At 48.4% G+C, this 19,312-nt stretch overlaps 1 protein-coding gene across 2 annotated transcripts in view; it reads right to left on the bottom strand.

Annotated features, from left to right (window-relative positions):
* LOC139380267 (low density lipoprotein receptor-related protein 2a) overlaps positions 1–19,312 on the bottom strand; it is a 66,567-nt gene that overhangs the window by 15,171 nt on the left and 32,084 nt on the right. Inside the window, exons 34-61 of one of the 2 annotated variants that reach the window (XM_071122815.1) lie at positions 18,538–18,704; positions 18,298–18,441; positions 18,018–18,127; positions 17,318–17,495; positions 16,851–17,064; positions 15,936–16,175; positions 15,533–15,721; positions 13,581–14,501; positions 13,275–13,440; positions 12,954–13,112; positions 12,571–12,860; positions 12,130–12,330; positions 11,857–11,883; positions 11,707–11,745; positions 11,364–11,606; positions 6,661–6,786; positions 6,369–6,488; positions 5,614–5,745; positions 4,880–5,081; positions 4,416–4,711; positions 3,580–4,246; positions 3,301–3,471; positions 2,988–3,211; positions 2,596–2,773; positions 2,288–2,484; positions 1,852–2,097; positions 1,516–1,644; positions 191–310 (exon numbers count right to left, since the gene is read on the bottom strand). In XM_071122815.1, the coding sequence (XP_070978916.1) occupies positions 191–310; positions 1,516–1,644; positions 1,852–2,097; positions 2,288–2,484; positions 2,596–2,773; positions 2,988–3,211; positions 3,301–3,471; positions 3,580–4,246; positions 4,416–4,711; positions 4,880–5,081; positions 5,614–5,745; positions 6,369–6,488; positions 6,661–6,786; positions 11,364–11,606; positions 11,707–11,745; positions 11,857–11,883; positions 12,130–12,330; positions 12,571–12,860; positions 12,954–13,112; positions 13,275–13,440; positions 13,581–14,501; positions 15,533–15,721; positions 15,936–16,175; positions 16,851–17,064; positions 17,318–17,495; positions 18,018–18,127; positions 18,298–18,441; positions 18,538–18,704 (6,096 nt within the window). The remainder of the gene's footprint in view (positions 1–190; positions 311–1,515; positions 1,645–1,851; positions 2,098–2,287; positions 2,485–2,595; positions 2,774–2,987; positions 3,212–3,300; positions 3,472–3,579; positions 4,247–4,415; positions 4,712–4,879; positions 5,082–5,613; positions 5,746–6,368; positions 6,489–6,660; positions 6,787–11,363; positions 11,607–11,706; positions 11,746–11,856; positions 11,884–12,129; positions 12,331–12,570; positions 12,861–12,953; positions 13,113–13,274; positions 13,441–13,580; positions 14,502–15,532; positions 15,722–15,935; positions 16,176–16,850; positions 17,065–17,317; positions 17,496–18,017; positions 18,128–18,297; positions 18,442–18,537; positions 18,705–19,312) is intronic. The other variant, XM_071122816.1, reaches the window with a different exon arrangement.

Raw genomic sequence — 19,312 nt, 5'->3', positions numbered from 1 at the left:
GGATGTAAACAAATGTGTGCACAACAATTTAGAGCAATAAGCTTTTTGTAAGTATGGAACATTTCTGGGATCTTTGTTTTCAGCTCATGAAACATGGGACCAACACTTTACATGTTGCATTTATATTTTTTGTTCAGTGTAGATACAGTACTAGATAGTTAATGGTGGTTAGATGTACTGTATAACTCACTGCAGGCACGCTCATCCGAGCTGTCCCCACAGTCGTTGTCCCCGTCACACCTCCAGCGCAGAGGGACACACTGGTGGTTGTCACAGCGGAAGTCCCCCAGAGGGTCACAGGTCACCTCCTCTGAAACACACACATGGATATGAGATAAGAAACAAAAGACGACACATTTACACTTCAGCTAATCCTTCTTATTGTTCTTAGCATTCTTATCCTTCTTAACATTCTTATTGTTCTTGCCATTCTTATCCTTATTATCCTTCTCATCATTCTTATCGTTCTTATCATTCTTATTGTTCTTACCATTCTTCTCCTTATTATCCCTATCATCATTCTTATCATTCTTATTGTTCTTACCATTCTTCTCCTTATTATCCCTCTCATCATTCTTATCCTTCTTATTGTTCTTATCCTTTAGTTTTATCTTTAATGTTTTTCAGCCAAACATTGCACTGGCGCAAACACATATAGTTGATTTTTTTACTTGCTGAAAAATCAATGGTTCATTACAGCGATGTTACTTCTCCTCTTTCGACCAAATTACAAGACGGTTATGATGTTACAGCTACAACCAACCATTGGTACTACAAGACACTGTCAGACTAATGAGAAATTCTTCAACACTGTGCCTCCTACTATTTAATATAGCGTCAATGATAACTACTAGACCACAGTGCTGAACTGAGAGGTGCCCTCTGGTTTTTTAATTAAAGCAGAGCTCATCATGCAGAGGGGAGGGCAGCATGTCTGAAGTGGGTGAGCTCTGAGCTATGCCAGGTCTATAGGAGAGGACAGGAGAGGAGGAGAGCAGAGCTGCGCTGTCTCTACCACACAGCGCCAGAGGTTTGAAAGATAGTGGATCCAGGCCCTCCTTGCTCTTCACCTGGCCCGGCCACTGGCTGCATTCTCTAACAGAGATTAGCACGGATCTCCCCTCTAGCGCGGGGATGGCACTAATGGAGTGAGGGCCTCTGATAAGAGACGGGAGGGCCAGGGCTGCTGCTGTGTGGATCAGGGCGCAGCACAAAGAGCGCAGTGTGAACCTTGCCCCATTACACATGCGCACGCAGACACACGCACACTCTCTCACACACACACAGGCCATAAATCCAGAACGTTCTCTCACGGGGAGGTGAATAGAGCAGGCAGGCGGTGAGTACCTCTCCATCACTACCTCCTGCTGTCACGCTATGTAATGTTCCCGCTAACAACCCTTCATTCACTCTCAACACACATTGTTACCTCACACAAAGACTCTTCTATTCAGCACGGTGGGTTTGCACCATTGGTCGATTTATGTCAGGACGCTGGTGTTTCTGTGGACTCACCGCAGCCCTGCTCATCACTGTTGTCCCTGCAGTCGTTGTGACCGTTGCACACAGACCACAGTGGCACACAGCGGTAGTTGGTCCTGCAGTCAAACTGGGTGTGGTTGTCACAGCGATAAGACGGCCCCACTGTGAAAAGACCACGTCAAGGAAGTCAATAACAAAGACGAAGTCTTTCAATCATATCTGGCGGGAGCAAACGGATATCAATTGTGATTTTCCACAGTTTAGGATGAACAGATCTCAATAGGCTCACTGTAGCAATCCCACCCAATCCCTATAGTTAACCGGGCGTGATTTCACCACGTGATTCTCTGTGTTGGGCGCGTCACTCACTGCACTCTTCCAGAGGCTCGTCGGAGTTGTCGCCACAGTCGTCGTCCACGTCACACATCCAGTTCTGGGGGATGCAGCGTCCGTTACGGCACTTGGACTGTCCGGGCCGGCAGGTCCTGCTGGAGCAGTGGGCGGGCTCCTCGTCAGAGCCGTCGCCACAGTCGTCCTCCCCGTCACACTGCCACGCCTCTGGGATGCACCTCTTACTGGCGCACTGCCACTGGTCGGTCTCGCACTGATGAGTGGCTGCACAGACAAAACAGTCAATTCAGTTGAAACACTCCACTGAAGTACATCAATACATCCCTGGTATTTAACGACAAAGATCACAACTCATGGGAAATCAACAATTGGAATAACAATGTTATCGAACAATTACAAAGACTGTTTCATGTGTTCTCTGAAAACAGAAATTACAGAGCTAAATGCCACCCACCACACAGCACAGGATCTTCATCAGAGCCATCATGGCAGTCCTGGTTGCTGTTGCACAGGAAGTGGGGGCTGGTGCAGTTTCCATCGTTGCACTGGAACTGGCCCAGTTGGCAGTGGCGACTGGGGCAGGTGGAGGGCTCATCAGAGCCGTCTCTGCAGTCCCTCTGGCCGTCACACTTCCACCAGATGGGGATGCAGCTGTGGAGGGGAGGAAGGGCAATACTGTTCAGGGCTCACCAATGCCACAATTGTATAAAACAAAGAGAATGTGTGTATCGCAGTAGAACTCTGAGGTGAACTCCCACTCACCGCTCATTATCTGCACATCTGTACTGGGTGCTGGTGCACATGGGCAGGCAGCGAGCCACCCCCCCCAGCTGTAAAGTCAGGAAGTGGTCGGGGCATTCACAGGTGTGACCACGCCCCCCGTCGCGGAGCAGACACAGGTGAGAGCAGCCTCCATTGTTCACTGCACAGGGGTTGGTCACTGGGGGGATAGAGAGGGGGTCAGGGAATCAGTCAGGCATTCAATGCAGCTGGGCAAACACAGGCCCGGCATTGTGTCAATGTAAACACTTGAATGGATCTAACAGGCAGGAAACGTCAGGATAATGAAGTGATAGCAATCTGAGTGTGAAGGAATGGATGTTGATCCAGGAGAAGAGGAGACTCAGATTACTGTCTCCTAGACTGAGACTGACCTATGGGCTGCCTATAGGGATGGCACACGTGGATGTCGAAGGGTCTGTGTGTGGTGTTGACCAGAGACTGGCGGCCGGATCCGTCGTATTTGTTGCCTTTCTCCACTGTACGGGTGTTCCAGTCAGTCCAGTACACAGTCTCCTCAAACACAGTCAGGGCAAACGGATGGGGCAGTATCCCGTCATACACGGTGTGTCTGTGATGTCCCTCCAGGTCTGAGAACCTGAGGAGAAGAGGAGTAGGATTACAGGAGGCCTTTAGGCATTTCGGGAACAAAGCAAGACTACATGGCAATATGAAGCAGGGTCTTACTCAATGTAGTTGAGATGGGCATCCGACCAGTAGAGCTTGTCGTTGCTGTAGTCGATAGTGACCCCATTGGGCCACTCGATCTTAGTGGTGATGATTGCGGTCTTGTTGGTGCCGTCCATTCCAACACGGCCTATGAAGGCTTTGTCCCCCCAATCTGTCCAGTAGACATATCTGACAGGGATCAAATGGGTTGAGATTATTGGCTTATCGAATGAATCAAGAATAAATGAACAATTCCTCATTTTGACCGTGTAATGGTTAGTGATTAGATTTACTCACCCATATTTGGGATGGAGAACGAGCGCCCTGGGGTTTTCAAAGCAGTAGGTGTTATTGGCGTCCACACAGTGTTCAGCCAGTTTCTTCACAAAGCGTCCGTCCAGTTCGGACACTTTGAGACAGTCCAGGAAACTGTCCGCCCAGTAGAGTTTCCTGGCCACCCAGTCGACCGCCAGGCCCTCTCCATGGAGCACCCCGTTCACCACCACTTCCCTGTTACTGCCGTTATAGAACATCCGCTCAATCACCCTGCGACTCACATCAATCCAATAGAACCTCTTGTCCACGCGGTCAAAGTCCATGGCCACCACGCTGGTCAGGCCCTGCAGGATGAGGGAGTAGGCCTCTCCATCCGTGGACAGGTTACGAAGATAGTAGCGGTTACTGAAGATGAGGTAGGGCGCAATGTTGCTGTTCTGACGACAGCTGTGGCCATCTGGTTCCCGCAGGAACCCGGGGGCACATTTACACATGTAGGAGCCCACTGTGTTCTCACACACCTGACTACACACGCTGGGCGTCTCCGCACACTCGTTGACGTCGTCGCAGGTCTTGTTGTCGGACATGAGGCGGTAGCCGGGGCGACAGGTGCAGATGAAGCTGGTGGGTGTGTCAGTGCAGTTGTGGTCACAGTGGTGCATAGAGGGGTTGGTGCATTCATTTATTCCTGCATCCAGGACAAGAGAGAACACGCATTAGAGGAGATTGCCTATAAATCCAACACCACACTGCTGCTCTGCTGTGATACTAAATGGCTATATGGGCATTGTAGTTTATGTTTTTATATTTTATATAACTTAATATGTTTTATTGCTTTTAAGATATCATGCACTCACCACAGCCCTTCTCGTCACTGTTGTCTGAGCAGTCGTCGGTACGGTCACACACGTTGAAGATCGGGACACAGTGTCCGTTGTCACACCTGAACTGCCCAGGGGGACACGTAGGCGGTGGCATGCGGCACAGGTGGTCAAGCTCATCGGACTCGTCCCCGCAGTCGTTGTCCCCGTCACATATGAAGTCGCGGGACACACAGCGTCCGTTTTGACAGGTGAACTGGTGCTGCTGACACGGCTGGTAGGTGCAGCCCTGCTCGTCGCTGCTGTCCCCACAGTCATTCCTCCGGTCACACCTGCCATCAAACACATCAGTCACTCAGTGTACTTCGCCGTACACCAGGGGGTGCTGCTGCCCAGTCCAAACACTCACACTGTAGTCTCATCATCTACTGAACAGTGACTCATTCAAGACATCTGACAAATGTCATTGTTATGTCTCTGTCAAGTCCGAGTTGCCAAACCTGTAGGAGCTGCGTATGCAGAGGCCGTTGCTGCAGGTGAATTCGTTGACGCCACACGATCTGCGCGTGCAGTTCTGATGCTCGTCCAACGCGTCCGCACAGTCCGCATCGCCGTCACACACCCAATCACGAGGGATGCACTTCCGCTGTGGCGCTTGGTTGTTCACACAGGTAAACTCCAAAGCTGAGCATGTGCGGTTGTCTAACAAAACAGAGGGGGGGGGGGGGGGGGGGGGTAGGATAAATGACGTCAAATTAGAGACGTTTCAAGATTATGAAGACTCCCGAGACTGGACCTGAAATTTCTCGCGGTCCAAACATTCCTAAGTGTATTTCAGGACCTCTAGCCGTGACTTTGGTTTCCTATCCATCTAATGTGATTGAGCCCTATTGTTTGAAGTGAGACTCCTGCCGAGGCCCGTGGTGCGCTGAAGCCATGCGCTCCAGGCTCCTTATTGTCAGAGCCCACATTGGTGAGGGATGACATAATAGTTTAGTTCCACCCTGAGCCTGGGAGCTACGACAGACACAAAGTAATGAGTGAGGCAGGGGAAATCAGGAATGTGAGCTCCTTGGACTCTGGCCGGAGACCTTCAACAAGAGCCAGTATCCACCCCCCACAAACCCAGCATGTATCCTGATCCCTCAGTGTCTGACTCCTGATAGAGAGAGAGAGAGAGAGAGAGAGAGAGAGAGAGAGAGAGAGGAGGCAGAGGAGAGGAATTCACACTCACCACAGTTGTGTCTCTGGTCCTCGTCACTCATGTCTCCACAATCATTGTCCCCGTCGCAGATCCAGGAGGAAGCGATGCACCTGCCGTCGTCACAGGGGAACTGGTCAGTGTTGCAGGTTCTCACCAGGGTGGCTGCAGGGAATCAAAGGTCATAGGAAACCATGCGAAAACTGATTACAATTAGAATACTATTGTCCTCTAAATACAAATATGTCAGTCACTTAAAACTTCCCTTTACATGTTCTGATTGACTTCAACTAGTAAAGACAACAGGTAATTCATATCGGAACCAAAATTAAGCAAGTGAAGCTATCAAAATAGTCACGGCATCTCCTCCACATTCCAATCTATGGTGTTCTATTGAAACACTAGATAAAGTGAGGCTGCGTAATTACCCTGGGACAAAAGGAAGAGGAAAGGAAGAGAGGAAAGGTAGCGAGGAAAGGAAGAGAGGAAATTAAGGGAGGAAAGGGGAGGGGCTGTGTTTGTCAGAGGAGACTAGTGGGCGTCAGTATGGAGGAATGTGGCAGACAGTGGGAGGTCGGACTGACTGACTGACCACATCACTAACAAAGGCATACACTACTGACACATCACCAACAGCACGCACGCACGCACACACACACACACAGAAAATAAACCAATCATTCACGACTGTCAACTCAGGAGAACAAATGAATAATGACTCCATTCTCAGGACCTAGTTGAATCTCTCTTGCTTAGCGTAGTGAGTGAAGGAGAGCTGTGGTACGTACTACAGGAGGAGGGCTCATCGGAGCCGTCAGCACAGTCGGTACCCCCATCACAGTACCAATGGGCTGGGATACAGCGTCCACTGGAGCAGCGGAACTCGTTCTGGGCACACATGGAGGTGGCTGGAAGGGGAGAAACAGACATGGTAAGGTCATTTAGGGGTCACTCTCCTCTCAAAACCCAGTTATCGTGCTTCCAAAAGGGAACACTATTCCCTATATAGTGCACTATATAAGGGCATAGGGGGTCATTTCGGACGCGCCTTACTGTACAGAACAGGCCTGGGGGACTCACCACAGTGTGTAGGGCTCTCGTCACTCATGTCCCCACAGTCATTGTCCCCGTCACACAGGTAGGAGCGGGGGATGCAGATGTTGGTGGATGTACACTTAGTGTGTTCTGGCTGACATGTTCGCTCCGCTGAGATACATGACAAGAGGATTGGTGTTATTGTTGAGTATATATATTTTAGTATACAGTGCCAGTTAAAAGTTTGGACACAGCTACTCATTCAAGGGATTTTCTTCATTTTTACTATTTTCTACATTGTAGAATAATTGTGGAGATATCAATACTATGAAATAACACATATGGAATCATGTAGTAACCAAAAAAGTGTCAAACAAATGTTATATTTGGATTCTTCAAAGTAGCCACCCTTTGCCTTGATTATAGCTTTGTACACTCTTGATGTTCTCTCAACCAGCTTCATGAGGTAGTCACCTGGAATGCATTTCAATACACATGTGTCTTGTTAAAAGTACATTTTTTGAATTTATTTCCTTCTTAATGCCAATCAGTTGTGTTGTGACAAGGTAGGGTTGGTATAAAGAAGATAGCCCTATTTGGTCCATATTATGAGAAGAACAGCTCAAATAAGCAAAGGGAAACGACAGTCCATCATTACTTTAAGACATGAAGGTCAGTGCAATCTGGAAAATTCCCCTTACCCGTGCTCCTCTCCATGGGGCGACCAGTCAAAATCTATCTGAATACTCATTGACTCTGGGGCCGATGAGAGTTTCATGGACACTACCCTGGTGTCAGAGCTGGGCATCCCCACTCAGCCCCTCTCCAATCCCATGGACGTTAGAGCGGTGGATGGGCGCTCTATAGGCAGAGTCACCAACAATACCACTCCTATCAACCTGTGAGTGTCAGACTATACAGTTCATGCTCATCAAGTCTCCTCGGGTACCCATGGTTTTGGGGTTTTTATGGCCCCAGCGTCACAATCCTCTCATCGACTGGACTGCTGGTGCTATCATGGGCTGGAGACCGTTCTGCCACACTCATTGCCTGAAGTCGGCGCAGCCTGCCCGGGACATCTTCCTGTGGGCTCGGAAGAAGACTGCACCCGTGCATCGACTACTTGGGCCTCAATGACATCACTGTTAAGAACCGCTACCCGCTACTCGCCTCGGCTTTCTAGCCGCTCTAGGGGGTCACCATTTTCTCTAATCTGGTGCGGATACGGGAAAGTGACGAGTGGAAGACAGCCTTCAACACAGCTAGCGGACTCTACGAATACCTGGTGATGCCATTCGGTCTGACCAACACTCCTGCTGTGTTCCAGGCCCTGGTTAACGACGTTCTCTACGACATGGTGAACCGGTTCCTGTTCATCTACCTCGACGACATCCTCGTCTTTTACCGCTCAGCTCAAGAACACGTTCTCTAAGGCCAACAAATCCTCCAGCGTCTCCTGGAAAACCAGGTTTTTGTGAAAACAGAAAAATGCGAATTCCATCGCTCCACCATCTCCTTCCTTGGGTACATCATTGCTGCTGGGAATGTGCAGATGGATCCCGGAAAGGTGAGTGCCATGGTGGATTGGCCCCAACCCACATCCAGAGTGCAGCTGCAACGCTTCCTGGCATTTGCCAATTTCTATCGCCGTTTTATCTGGAGTTACAGCACCCTGGCGTTCCCCTAATCAGCACTCACCTCTCCCAAGGTCCATTTCACATGGTCCCCAGTTGCTGACAGGGCGCTCTTGGACCTTCAGCTTCACCACAGCGCTTATATTAATCCATCCGGACCCGTCCCTTCAGTTTGTGGTGGAGGTCTATGCTTCGGACGTCAGGGCTGTTCTGTCCCAGTGTTTTGCTCTGGACCTTAAGCTACATCCCTGCACCTTCTTCTCCCATCGTATTAACACCACGGAGAGGAATTACGATGTGGGAAATCGAGAACTACTAACAGTGAAGATGGCGTTGGAGGAGTGGAGGCACTGGTTAGATGGGGCGGAACATCCATTCATTGTGTGGACGGATCACCAGAACCTGGAATATCTCCGCACCGCCAAGAGTCTCAACTTCAGGCAAGCTCGATGGGCCCTGTTTTTCACACGTTTTAATTTTACCATCTCTTACCGCCCGGTGTCCAAGAATGTTAAGCTGCATGCGCTTTCACGCCACTATAGCCCCGCTGCTACACTCTCAGACCCTGAGACAATCCTTCCTACCTCGTGTCTGGCTGCTGCGCTCATCTGGGGGGCCGGCTAACCAGATGTTTGTCCCAGACGTTGCCGCTCCCTGGATCCTGGAATGGGCTCATTCCTCCAGGCTTGCCTGTCACCCTGGCTCCCGTCGGACCCTGACCTTTGTTCAACACCGCTTTTGGTGGCCTACCATGGTCCCTGACGTCTCCGCATTCGTCGCCGCCTGCACTGTCTGTGCTCATAATAAGACTCCAGGGCAAGCTCCTGTTGGCATCCTTCAACCACTTCCTGTCCCTCACCGTCCCTGGTCACATGTATCTCTGGACTTCATCACTGGTCTCCCTCTGTCTGATGACAACACCCCTATCCTTGCGGTGGTGGACATGTTTTCCAAAGCCGGCCATTTCATTCCCCTCCCTAAGCTACCCTCAGCCAAGGAGACGGTCCAGCACATGGTGCAGCACGTCCTCCGGATCCATGGACTTCCGCTGGACATGGTCTCTGACCATGGTCCTCAGTTCTCGTCCCGGTTCTGGAAGCCATTCTGCATACTCATTGGGTCGTCAGCCAGCCTGTCTTCGCTGCAACACCCTCCCTGTCGCCGTATCTGGAAGAGAGCCCGGTCGGCTTTTCGGAACCCGGCTATCGTCACCGGAACCGGAACCCGGCTATCGTCTCGAGCAGAAGGTCCACTTGGGTTCCTGCATACTTTCCCCCTGTTTTATCAGACCTTTCCCCATCTCTAAGATTCTTAGCCCCTCTGCTGTTCGTCTTCTGTTGCCCGCACCCTCCGTATACATCACACTTTTCATGTATCAAGGATTAAACGTCTGTCTCACAGGCCTCTGTCTCCTCTTCCCTCTTTTCCGTACTCCTGTTCTCTTTAGTTCCTGTTTTCTAGTTCTTCCGGTTTTGACCATTCTGCCAGCCCTGACCCTGAGCCTACCTGCCGTCTCTGTATCTTATGGACTCTGCCCTGAATTACCAAACTCTGCCTGCGATTGACCTGCTGTTTGCCTGTCCCCTGTTATGTAAATAAACTTCTGTGATTCGAACTGTCTGCAACTGGGTCTCGTCCTGAGTTCTGATAATACGTTTGTTGGAGTTAGCAGCCTCAGAAATCGGCAAATAACTGCACCTCTGATTTCAGCTCAAATAAATGCTTCACACAGTTCAAGTAACAGACACATCTCAATATCAACTGTTCAGAGGAGACTGCGTGAATGAGGCCTTCATGGTCAAATTGCTGCAAATAAACTACTACTAAAGGACACCAATTAGAAGAAGAGACTTGCTTGGGTCAAGAAATACAAGCAATGGACAGTTGACCGGTGGAAATCTGTCTTTTGCTCTGATGAGTCCAAATTTGAGATTATTGGTTCCAACCGCTGTGTCTTTGTGAGACTCAGAGTAGGTGAACGGATGATCTCTGCATGTGTGGTTCCCACCATATGTCACGACTTCCTTCGAAGTTGGTGCCTCTCCTTGTTCGGGCGGCGTTCGGTGGTCGTTGTCACCGGCTTTGTAGCTGCCACCGAATCACGTTTCTTTTTCCATTTGTTATGTCTTGATTGTACACACCTGGTTCCCATTACATTATTATTATTTCCCTACTTAACCCTCTGGTTCTCATTATGTTTTGTGCGTGATTGTTCCTGGTTTTGTGTTAGTCATTTGTGTTAGGGTTTGTTATCCCTGCGTGGATTTATTGGCAGATTATTTTTCAGAGTAAAGTACGTTATTTTACTCAGTTCTGTGTCCTGCGCCTGACTCCGTCCTCACCTCTGCACAACTGACACTTGACACCGTAAAGCATGGAGGAGGAGGTGTGATGTTGTGGGGGTGCTTTGCAGGTGACACTGTCAGTGATTTATTTAGAACTCAAGGCACACATAACCAGCATGGCTACCACAGCATTCTGCAGCGATACGGCATCTGGTTTGCACTTAGTGGGACTATCATTTGTTTTTCAACAGGAGCCAAAACACACATTCAGGCTGTGTAAGGGCTATTTGACCAGAAGGAGAGTGATGGAGCGCTGCATCAGAAGACCTGGCCTCCACAATCACCCAACCTCAACCCAACTGAGATGGTTCGGGATGAGTTGGACCGCAGAGCAAAGGAAAAGCAGCCAATAAGTGTGGGAACTCCTTCAAGACTGTAGGAAAAGTATTCCAGGTGACTAAACTGAAGTCGGTTGAGAGAATGCCAAGAGTGTGCAAAGCTGTCATCAAGGAAAAGGGTGGCTACTTTGAAGAATGACTTGTTTTTAGATTTGTAAAACACTTGTTTTAGTAATTACATTACATTAGTAACTACATTTAGTAACTACATTATTCCATGTGTTATTTCATAGTTTTGATGTCTTCACTATTATTCTACAATGTAGAAAATAGTAAAAAGAAAAAGAAAACTTGAATGAGTAGGTGTGTCCAAACTTTTGACTGGTACTGTATATTTTAGTGACCTTTACAACACAAAAACATATATCTATTCTTCATGAACTAATCTTTTTACTTTAGATTTGTAAACAAGTTTTGTTTTGAGGACTTACGGCAGTTTTGTTCGTCCGAGGTGCCGTTGTCATAACAGTTGTTGATGCCATTGCAGATGTAGTCCTTGGCGATGCACCGTCCGTTGTTGCAGGGGAACTCAGTGTTGGGGTCGCACGGACTGAACAGGCAACCTACCTCATCACTGTTATCCCCACAGTCGTTGTAGTGGTCACAGCGGTAGTGGTAGGGCACACAGCGACCATTCGCACAAGTGAACACAGTGGGCTCGCAGGTGTGGAAGGCTGTCAATCAAACCAGATACAACATTATCAGAGCTCTAGCCAATGGACAGGCGAGAGCAGGTGAAGATGGACGGGTGTACAATATAGAGGCGGGCTTTACCTGACAAGGCAATAAATGCGGCTGCCATTTGCACTTGGACTGCATGTAAGATGTAAGTACATGTATTCATTAGTTTAGGATGGGGTCAGTAGAAAAAAACAAGCAGCACTAAATAGCTACAATAGATTAGTGAACTGCAAGCATACACACCGGAAGTTTGGAAATCATTCTTGGATCCTGTCAAATGTTTGTTGCAGTGAGAAACAGAAGGCTGGTTAGAGGCAGCATGTTAAAGACAGTTAAGAGTAGTTCAGAGAGTGAAGGACAGAGCAGGTGCAGTGATAAATCAATCATAATTAGCTGTAATCACAACCACATTCAAGACATGCAAAATCATCACATTGCAAGATATTTCTAAATAGACGAGACAAACAAATATGATTTGAGAAAACAGGCACTACTTGTGGCCACTGAGCACCATACCACAGACTCTCTCCAGTTCGTCGCTTCCGTCCCCACAGTCATTGTCATTGTCACACTTCCACTGAGCACGGATACAGCGTCCATTCATACAGGTGAACTGGCCTTCCTGGCAGCGGGTCCCGTTGTCAGGGATACAGTGCTTGTTGTCGGCCAGGTACCAGCGACCCTCTGAGGGACACTGACACTCAGCACCCTGGGGCCCTGCGGAGAGGGACAGGGGGACAGGCATCAGACGGATGGGGGGGTATGACAGACAGGCGTACCACAGCCCAACTCACATGACCCCAAAACAACATTACAACACCAAAACAATAGGATGCTAGAGAAGATCACATTTTCAATGGAAGTTTGGTCCAACTCCGACATTTAGCTCAGAAACTACAGCATGCTTCTATTTGATCAGAAAGCTTGAGGATTAAAACAGGGCCTAACTTCTAGTACCTGGGGTACAGATGTGACTGCAGCCTCCGTTGAACTGCTGACATGGGCTGTTGCACTGTTGCTGCTTGTTGCTGGCCAGCACATGGACGTCCATAGGCCTGGATGGAAGGTTCTGGGTCATCACCCTCTGGTCAGACCCATCGTGCTTGTTAGCCCGGTAGATACTACGTGTGTTCCAGTCAGTCCAGTAGATGTACTGGCCATACATGGTCATGGCGAAAGGGTAAATGGCTGTGCTGACGATGACCTCCCGATTGGCCCCGGTGAGAGAGCAGCGCTCAATCTTCTGTCTGATAACCAAAACCAGCACATATCTTTAGCATCAACATGAAAGGACAACGAATGACTTGTGAGAAGAAGGTAGCTTTATAAGAGGGTCTTACAGGCTGGCGTCTGCCCAGTACAGTCTCTGCTCTTCATAGTCCAGGGTCAGCCCATTGGGCCACACCAGACTACTGTTTACAATCTCTGCCCTGAAGTTCCCTCCCAAAGTAGAACGTTCAATCTTCGCATTCGTCCCCCAGTCTGTCCAGTACATATATCTGTGTGGCATGGAAGAAGACGAGTTTTCCCATTGTTAATCAATGATTGCACAGTGCACATTCAACACATGCTGAATATGTGATACTGAGTGAGCGCTCTTGTTATCACAACAGAAGGAGTGAAACGGTATTAGCATTCTTGGCATTTCTGGCCAGTCTTACCCCCTGCAGGGATCCAGCATTATGGCTCTAGGCCGAGGCACATGAGCGATGATGGATCTCTGTGTCCCGTCCACTGCCATGGAGCTGATAGTCTGGTTGATGTAGTCACTGTAGTAAATCCTTTTGTTGATCCAGTCATAGGCAATACCATCAGGAGCTCCAAGATCTGCATGGACACAAAACACAACACATAATGTAGAAAAGTACTGCAATAAGCAAATAGCAGAAAAAAAGGTGAAACCAGATCATTAATTACAGTATGATTTTGTAACATAACAAAACAAATCTAGCTGTTAAGTGTCTTACCTGAAGCCACCACTACTGGAGGTGAGGGAGGAGATGAAAGACTGATGAAGCTAATCTTGCTGCTCCCAGCCCCTGAGCTCTGGGTGAAGTAGATCCTATTGTCTGTGCGGTCAAAGTCCAGGGCCACAGAGGTGCCGGGCACGTTGACCACAGGGAAGGGCAGTCCGTGGTCGTCCGTGTCCAAATGCAGGCTCTGCACCGTACTCTCTGTTGTAAAGATGAGGTAATCATCCCGCGACACCACACAGCCCTTGTTGTCCGTCCCCAGGTTGCCAAAGGCACAGCCACACTTCTTGGTCTGGTTCCCGGGGAGGGCGAAGCAGAAGTGGGCACAGCCTCCATTGGTCTCCAGGCAGGGATTGTTGTTGAGCTGCTGGGCCGAGCTGGGCTGGATACGCTGGTCGTAGATGGTCACGTCTCTCAGCATGTTGATGTTGTCTCTGATGACTGTAGGCTGCTCTGTACTGCCAGGCTCCTTACTGGCCTGGAACACCTTCTTCAGGTTCCTGTCCACCCAGATGATGCTAGTCTCAAACACAGTGATGCCATAGGGAGTCGGGTAACGACTCCCAAACCGGACTACCTCTGTCTCGCCCCCCTGAGGGTTGACCCGGGCTATCATATCCAGAGAGTCATCCACCCAGTAGACATATCCAGTCTGGTAGTCCAGAGCCAGACCTCGCGGGGTTATAATCCCAGACGACACCAGCACAGTGCGGTTGGTCCCGTCCAGCAGAGCTCGCTCAATCTTGGGGTTCTGTCCGTAATCTGCCCAGAACAGGTATCTGTTTTTAGGGTCCACCACGATGTGGCGTGGCATGTCCACTTGAGTCTTCAACAGGACACGTCGGAAAGTGGTGTTCAAGCGCAGAACCTCCACATAGGTCTCCGTCAGGAAAGCATTCGTGAAATAGAGGTTTCCTGAAAAGTCAAATTGACATATATAAGTGAAAGGGTAATGGGGATTAGATGATGTAGGAAAGGCCTGTGGTCATGTAGTTCTTATTGAGTGGTTGCGTAAGGACAGGGTAAGCCTGCTAATTTGCATAGTCACCAGGAGCTGGTTTCCCACACCCAGATTAAGCCTATTTCTGGACAGCAAAAGCAGAAATAGGCTTATATATAGTCTGGGTCCGGGAAACCGGCATTTGTTTAGTATAACCATCATTTAAATCCTTATTGGCCACAGTACCAAGATAAGTAGCATTCTCCTGTCCATTATACTCATTTCTTTCCAGTCAACTGACTGTTATATAAACCAGCCTGCTCTCTGGAGTCAGGCCCTGTGTTGAAGCCTCTTACGCTGTATCCATGGATACCTACTACAGGCTGACCTTTACTTCCTCTACCTGCTGTAGGGCCCATAGAGAATAGAGACAAAGGCCTCTAGTGGCCAAAAGGCAGTTTTAGCATAGGCAGTGCTATTGTGGGCTTCTACAATGCTTCCGCCATTTTAAAGTAGTCAAAGTAGTCAACTGGGCCTGGGTTCCAATGGGTTGTGCCTACCTGGCAGAATAATGTCATGATTATTTGTATCAATCCAGTGGCCATTTGTTTTGCAAACTCTGCAATCACACAAGCGCTACAGAAACACAGCTAACCAAACAATGGTCTCTGGCTGGTGCACAGTTTAATTAAAGGGTAACTACACCCCAAATTCTAAACGTCTTAGATATTTCCCAGAACTCAAAGGTGGTCTCCTGATGTTGTTAAAGGATTGTTGAGGACTTAAATCATCAAATGTAGGATGTTTTTCTATTAACAAAGTGTGATTTTGAATAACCCACCCCCCAAAAAACTGTGAAAAACGGAAACCTGGAAAAACAAAATGGAGAAAAGGGATTTTGGAAGAAAAAAAAACTGAATCAGGCAAAAAATAAAACAGATTTTATAGAGCCCTACTACTGGCATAATTGAAACACTGTTCATTTGATCTCTCTGAACATGCCTACCTGCAGCCCAGTCCACGGCGATACCTCGTATCCCGTTGCGTCCGATTCCAGACGTGACCACACTGTCGAAACCTGCTCCGTCAGACTTGATCCGGCGGATTCCATTCTGAGATGTCACGGTGCTGCTGAAGTCACACCAGTAGAGGAACCCAGAGGGCATGTGGACGTCCACATGCAAAGCATTGCGGCCTGCACGACACAACCAGAGATGTAAGACACAAACACTTCAGTGGTTGCTTCAATGTCACACTGTCACATCAGAGTATATTGTCTGAGAACCAAACAAAGTGTTGTTTCCTTGGTATCATGTAGCATTCATAAAGCATCCATAAAGCCTCCACATGCATGACATAAAGAGTTAGAATGCCCTGCAGCAGGAGTTTTATATCTGAACAACACCTACCTCTTCCAGCCACTGGCACCATGGCCTCAGAGTGGTCAGCCCCCTCCAGACTGAAGCCTTTGAGGGCAGATAGCATGGAGATGACCACGTAGGACTGGTATGAAGCACAGGTTCTGTTGTCAGCGCTCAGCTTGAAGCCCGTAGCACAGGCACAGGTATACAGGCCTCCGGGCCGCGGTAGACACAGGTGCTCACACAGCCCCATGTTGTTGCTGCAGCCGTTGGATGTACCAGCCGAGGCTGCAGAGGCAAAGACCACATGGTGGATTAGGACATCATTCATATACAAATAGAACTAGAAAAGTATTAAGAATTCCCGAAACAACTTCTAGGTGTTGGACAAGCGCAACGCCAGGGACGTTTCAAAATGAGACTAAACTATTACAAATGACTGGAACTGGAAGTAACCTGTGCCTCATTTCTTAGTCATCATTGGAAGAATCTGACGACAACACCACTTTGATACATTGTTGTCAAATCAGGCTCACGGCTGGTTTAACTCCTAGAAAACATGTCACTCACAGTATCTGCTCTGTTTTAGGGGATAAAGGAACACGGCTTGTTCCGTACACAATGCCCAGTGTTCCTAATAAAGGACGAGGAAGTGGTCAACTAATAATCCACTGCTTCTCCCTAGTAATTACCCAGAAGCTATCAAAAACACTGAAGCAATACCATAATTCAGCAATGCTATTTCTTTACCACAAAAAAAACAGAACAGACAGAATACGTATGTTTGCATACTGATTAAACACTCAACACAATAAAAAAAACTCCAATAAACTGGTTATCCTGATGCTTCCAACAAGTTAATGGTTCTTATTTAATTAACCAACGCTTAGGTCTCAATCCAGATCAATGGAGTGGGGTTCATATTTGCTTGGCTGTGTACCATCAGGTCCCTCAGATACTCACTCTCCCTGTAGTGCACCTTCAGTACTCTGAGTCCAGACACGTTGTCCCGCAGCACCACCTTGTTCGCACCGGTGGCCTTGTCCACGCGCTCTATCACCTCAAAGTCCCGGTCGGTGAAGTACAGGAAGCTCTCATGAACAGCAACACCCCAGGGATGGGACAAGCCTGTCACTATAGTGATGCGATTGGTCCCGTCTGGGTCGCCACGCTCAATCTATGGGGTTTTATTAATATCAAGACTGCCATTAATAACATGTCAAATATATGGATAATAGGCATTGAGGTGGACTACATAAGTGGTATATTGTTAAGAGTCAGACACAGGAATCATAGGGCACCCTATTCCCCATATAGTGCACTTGAATCGACCAGAGCCCTATGGGCCCTTGTCAAAAGTAGTGTACTATATAGGGAATAGGGTGGCATTTGAGGCACAGGCAGTGGTTAATGTAGTGACAGCGGCCCACCATTCCGGCGCCTGTGACAGCCCAGTACAGCTTGTTCTCACTGATGTCCACAGTGATGAACTCCACCTGATCCAGGTTGTTGGTGAACAGGGTGACAGGATTGGAGCCGTCCAGGTCTGCGGCCGCCACCTTGGCAGGGATGCCGCTCTCTGTGCCCTGGTCTGTCCAGTACAGTTTCCTTACAGAGAGACACACGGCTATGAATACAGCCCCTCGGCATCTCCATCACCTCATATGAGAACCTCTACAACAGATTCAATCCACGTGTGAGATGAAGCGAGAAATGTGTATCTCAATTATGCCATTAAAGAAAAAAAGGAATGTCCGCAACTCTGGTAAACTCCCGTGGTGATATAAGGAGACCCAACTGTTTTGTGCTTCTGATTACCAGAGTTGCGGACATTCCTTTTTCTTTGATACGTTCTTCTGTCCTGCAGCTGATAAGTTGGATTTGCATATTCCCCCCCCCCCCCCCCCCTTTTGAAATCATGTCATTACACATTTGATATGCTAACAATGAATAGGTAATAGGTGTACATATTCCCAGGTGGTGGCTTGTTGGAGTGGATTGTGTTGTGTGGTATACAGTAACAGTGGTAAGTCCCTCTCTGGGGGTGGAGCAAATGGCAGGCAGGCAGATAGGGCTCAGTGACTGTGGAGATGAGCAGCTGTGCCAGAGCAGTGTTAAAAATGGGCTTACCCGCGTGCTGGGTCCACAGCGATGCCAACCGGAGTGCCTGCGCCAGTCGGGGAGCCATTATTGGTGATGAGAGTCTTTCTGTACTGCATCTCCCCTCTCAGCCTCAAAACCTGACAAAACACGCAAATGCACGCACATACTGTATCAGACGGAGGGAAACCAACTGAGATAACGACTTTATTTGTCTAAATACGATGATCACGATCAGCACCCGTTCATTTTCCAGAATAACTGCATTGCTTTCTACAGGAGCGTAGAGAGTATGGATGTTTCAGCTCACCTCAATCGACTGGCTGGCTGGGTTGGTGTAGTACAGGTTCTCTGTCATCCAGTCCAGGGCCAGGCCCACAGGGGAACCCAGGATGGCTGCCGGGGCAAACTCTGTCCTGTTGGTACCGTCCGACTTCACCCTGTGGATCTCGCCCTACAGAGGAGAAGGGAAAGGGGTTGGTCAGAGCCTAGGGACAGTAGAGTAGTCTCACTTCGGGTCTCTGTTGGTGTGGACAGTGTGAACACTTACCGGGTGCTCCACCCAATAGATGGTCTGCTCAGTGTTGTCAAAGTCCACATCGTATCCATTCTGAAGTCCAGCAACAGGCACCATGGCATCGTTGCTCTTGACGTCCGGGTTCAAGGGAATGCCGTATATGACGCTATCTCTTACCACCACCAAGAAAGGATACTCAACTGCAGGAAAACAAAACTATTCATCACCAAACGGCTCCAAACGGACATGTCTATAGCTGATTTAATTTTTTAAAACAGAAACAAATACTACAATTTGGTATCACCATACTTTCTTCCTAAGACCTCTTAATGTTGAAAGAAGGTTGAAAGAGGAGGGGGTTCAGATGGGCTGGTGAAAGTTTGTTCCACAGCCCTGATTTGCTTTGTCATCAGAGATTAGAATCAATGGATAGCTCGGGGGCATTTTCATTCTTGGGTAATTCACCTCTCAGGGGAGAATGCGTTCTGCATGGCTAGAAAAAGCTGAAGCCCTGCAACCTGATATGGGTTAAGCTGTTGACCTAAAGAGGACTCTCTGGACTTCACATTAAAGGTCCCTTGTCTTATTGAAACCTTAGCCACACTTTTATGATCCTAAATATTTACTTCTGGAAAGGGATTTTACAACAGAATTTAAATGGGATACTGTTGACAAGTCCCTAGCCTCTAAGATATGAGTCTGACGCTCTAGGAGCTAGATAGACCCCCTTAAAATATATTTGCAAAGAGCAGCTCTGTATGTAGGCTCGAGAAGGATTTACTGCAATTCCTACTCCATTAATAAAAGC

Source organism: Oncorhynchus clarkii, chromosome 22, assembly GCF_045791955.1.
Source record: "Oncorhynchus clarkii lewisi isolate Uvic-CL-2024 chromosome 22, UVic_Ocla_1.0, whole genome shotgun sequence".
Lineage (NCBI taxonomy): Eukaryota > Metazoa > Chordata > Actinopteri > Salmoniformes > Salmonidae > Oncorhynchus > Oncorhynchus clarkii.
This window is presented reverse-complemented; position numbering and strand designations above follow the sequence as displayed.